At 35.6% G+C, this 3,869-nt stretch overlaps 1 protein-coding gene across 2 annotated transcripts in view; it reads left to right on the top strand.

The window, feature by feature from the left end:
- The window catches only part of LOC106461208 (fucose-1-phosphate guanylyltransferase-like), a 22,071-nt gene that overhangs the window by 7,051 nt on the left and 11,151 nt on the right, over window positions 1-3,869 (top strand). For both annotated transcript variants that reach the window (XR_002610950.1, XM_013921003.2), the window contains exon 3: window positions 686-967. Coding sequence is in view for 1 of the 2 variants with exons in the window: in XM_013921003.2 (XP_013776457.1) it covers window positions 686-967 (282 nt within the window). In the remaining variant the exon portion in view is untranslated. The remainder of the gene's footprint in view (window positions 1-685; window positions 968-3,869) is intronic.

Genomic DNA, 3,869 nt, shown 5'->3' with positions numbered 1-3,869 from the left:
TGTTCTGAGATTGATGCTTTATCAACTGACCTACCAGAGCTCACTTCCCAAGCTGACAACTTCCCATTATGTTGAGCACACTATTCTCTAAAATATTTTACTTAAATATTATAACCCAATTAGAAATAGGGTTGAATTAAACCTAAATTAATTTTTCACAACCAAAGATGACTTTTGTGGATTTTTATTCAAATACTTTTACATGCTTTTAATCATGCAATTGGAAACTTTTGATAAAGAAGAAATTTATGAGCATGTGACTTATGTTAACTTGCTTTATATATTATAAACTTAAGTTGTTGTTTAATACATATGTATAGAGATGATTGTAATATGATATAAATAAAATTGCTTTACATATAAATGTTAAGAAAGTACAGTATTTGTGGTACCAGCAATAATTTTTTCTCCAGTTGGAAATTTTAACATAACATATGGTCAACAAAGGACCATTGGATCTTTCAAGGCTGTCCTTGCACATCCACCCATGAGAAATTTTCAGTTAATATCAATAAAAACAAACTATCTTCCTACTAAGTAAATAATTTTTTTTTCGAATGTTCAGTACATAGTTGAGATATATTCTAATTTTATGTTTTTATACAGAGAGAGAAAAGAAACAGTATACTGCACAAAACTGTAAAGGTCATGGTTGATTTCAGTAATTCAAAGCTTTACTTTACAGGATGTGGAAACTCAACATTTCTTGCACTTGTTGAACTGCTGGACATATATGGAGACAGACTCTACACTCTGAGAATTTTGTTGATTCATGCTGGTGGACTTAGTCAACGACTTCCTAGTTTATCCATCTTAGGCAAACTATTTTCTCCCATTCCAACAGGCCATTCCTTGTTTCAGATGTTGGACCTAAAGCTTGCTATGTACATGCCATTTCTTAGAAAGATGCAATCTGGTGTATTTGTCACATGCTCTGATGATATCATTACGTATAATCTAGGGGAAGGTAGGAAGCAATTTACATACCACCTTTTTATATTGCAAAACCACAAAAACTATAGTTACAGAATTGAGGAAAAACAAGACAATTGTAAGTTTCACAAATACATCATTTATTCATGATCATGGTCTCGCCAATAAAGGCATCATCAGGTACTATGATCCTGAATATATGATGTATTTGTGAAAGTACAGTTGTCTTGTTTTCCTCAATTCTGTAATTATGGAGTTTCACCAAGTATCGACAATTTCAAGTATCAGTTATTTAAAACCATAGTTATAAAATATTCATGCAGGATAATTATAAAGTGTAAACATGAATGTTAGTATTATTCCAACATTATTGGCTCATATGTAGGAGTTTATTTCATAAGGACAAATATGTACCTGTACCTTTGTTACCTAATCAGTCCAAAAGCTAATTTATGTGTTCCTTTTGTTTACAGAAATGATCAGTGATCCTAACAGTTTTTGCCTTTAATTTATCATTTTACTATTTGTTTTTTTTTCCAGTTCATATTTGAAAATGTGGCCACATTTGCATTATTCAACAAAATAAGGATTTGTGGTTTAAGCATATCTTAAGAGAAATAAGGTTTGTACTTAGGAGAATATGAGGTTAATATATTCTAACAGTAAAAGAAGTCAGTATATTGTAGGAAAATAAGAGATCACAATATGCTGAGATAATAGGTTCATTTATTGTAAGAGAAGTCATTATTTTAAGGAGAAAACAAGTTCAGAGATCTTAACATATCCTCGTTTCCATCCCAGGTATCACTCTAGTAGCCTTCTTTGAACCCTTTCCTACAATTCAGTATCCTTCGTAGAGTAAGCAGCTCCAAAATGAACACTCTATACCATATGTAGCCTAACTAGTGACCTATACAATGACATTATAACCTTTTTAGGTTTGTATTCAGTATTTCTGTAGACACAATTAAAATCCCATTTGCCTTACCACTAACAACAGCACACTGCTTGGATGTTTTAAGAGACTGATCAACCAGAACATCAATACCCTTTTCATCCCTAACATTTTTAAGGTTATATCAATCAATATTATACCCATGATTCAAATTATAATAATCTGCATTAATTACGATTAAAATACACCTTCAATTTATTCTTCCAACTCAACAAATAATACACATCTTTTGTAAAGCAGTACCATCCTCTTCACCATCAGCAACACCAAAGATCTTAATATCATTAGCACATTCGGATAGGGTACTTCCCTCCTCTCACAAGATTAAATATTCTCTTCCAGTGCTGCCCTCTATATGCAAATTTTTTTCTTTACACATGCCACAAGCCTTCTGCTCCCCCTATTGAAATCGAATGATTCCAACATGTCTCTCATTTAAATCATCACGAGTCACTTGTCCTCTAATAGGAGCGTGACATACTCACGTGACGCATGTGAATCCCTTTATACACCTATACTAAACTATCACTTCTCCTTTGGCAGCGCTTGTGGTCGGATGTGTTTCTTTTTGTTTGTTTATAGTTTCACGTTCGTCTTCAGTATATTCACGAAGTGGTCTTCATTTATTTTCACTTCTAATTTCTATTAAGACAGTTTCTTAACTTCACTTTAATCCCAGTTTATTACAGTTGGAGTGTTATTTATACTTTCGATTATTGGTTGATTCTTCCTCATTATGAACTCTGAAGTTAATGTTACCATTCAGGGGTCACACCTGCAACTAGCGCTATGTCTCAGTCCTCAGGTGCAGGCGACCTGGCGGGGATTTATCAGCGTTTATTCACCCGAAGATTGAACATTACATGGAACAGCTTCTGTCTCCTGACCTTGCCTCACTTCCTCCCGATCAAGCTGAGCCTGTTCAAATAGATGAGGACTTGGATCGCCTATTTTCACCTTCTGATTTTGCCGTGCCTTCCCATGCCTCGCCTGAGGAGTCAGTTAGGGTTAATATGGTCTTTTTGGATTTCGTTTCTCAGGTCCGTGACGTTTTATCCATTTCCTCTGTTTCCTATGAACCGTGTCCTTCCTTACTACATGACCAATCTTCTCATCCCTATTTGGTCCCCCCCGGATATTGGGGCACATGCTGACCAATCTGCCTTACAATTATGTGATGGTATTAGCATGCCTTTTGGTATGTGGCCCCCGAATCTCCTGTAAGTCTGATCCATTTTCCTGCCTTTGTCTTACTCTCACAACTCTTTTATGGTATTTCTCTACCATCCATCTCCTCTCTGAGGCTCTCCACCAAAATCCTGAAGGGTTTTATGGGAACATCTTCTTCCTTCTTTCCTCCAAGTTGGCTCGTTTGTTGTCTTTGATTCTGGCTTTACGTACGTGGTTTCTCTGTTGTTGGGACCTTCTAGGTCGTGATGCGACCTTAGCTCTTGTCCGTTTACCATCATCTTATCTTTGGGACTTACTGTTGCATCAGTACAACAACAGTCTACCATTTCCCTGCGTCTCCTCTTCCCAACCTTTTTCAGGGTGCATCATCTTGTCATTTTCTTTGATGACGCTCGTCACGTCACCAACACTATCGATGACTACTCAGTGATATGTGTTAGAAATAATGCACAGAATAATTTGGTGACTTAGTTTGTTCCTGAATTCAGCAGCTTGTGTTCTGGAGGCTTGAAAGAGAACACAGACAGATGTGATAGTTGTAATTTTCAGAGGACCTAAATAAATTGAAAGTAGAAAGCATTTTTCAGTTCTTAACCAATACATTAAAAAATTTAGATGTAATTGTTAAAGGTAACAAATGTAATTTGAGAAAAAAGGCAGATTTGTTTGATGTTTTATATTACAACAAACAGCGACACTTACAATGAGGAATAACATTGGCACAATACTAGCGCCATCTGTTGACCCAATTTTCACTACACCAGATAGTTAAAATAGTTGCCAAGGTGGC

This window comes from Limulus polyphemus, unplaced genomic scaffold, assembly GCF_000517525.1.
Source record: "Limulus polyphemus unplaced genomic scaffold, Limulus_polyphemus-2.1.2 Scaffold914, whole genome shotgun sequence".
Classification (NCBI taxonomy): Eukaryota; Metazoa; Arthropoda; class Merostomata; order Xiphosura; family Limulidae; genus Limulus; species Limulus polyphemus.
Note: the sequence above shows the minus strand (reverse complement) of the source record. Positions and strands in the feature narration are given on the sequence as shown.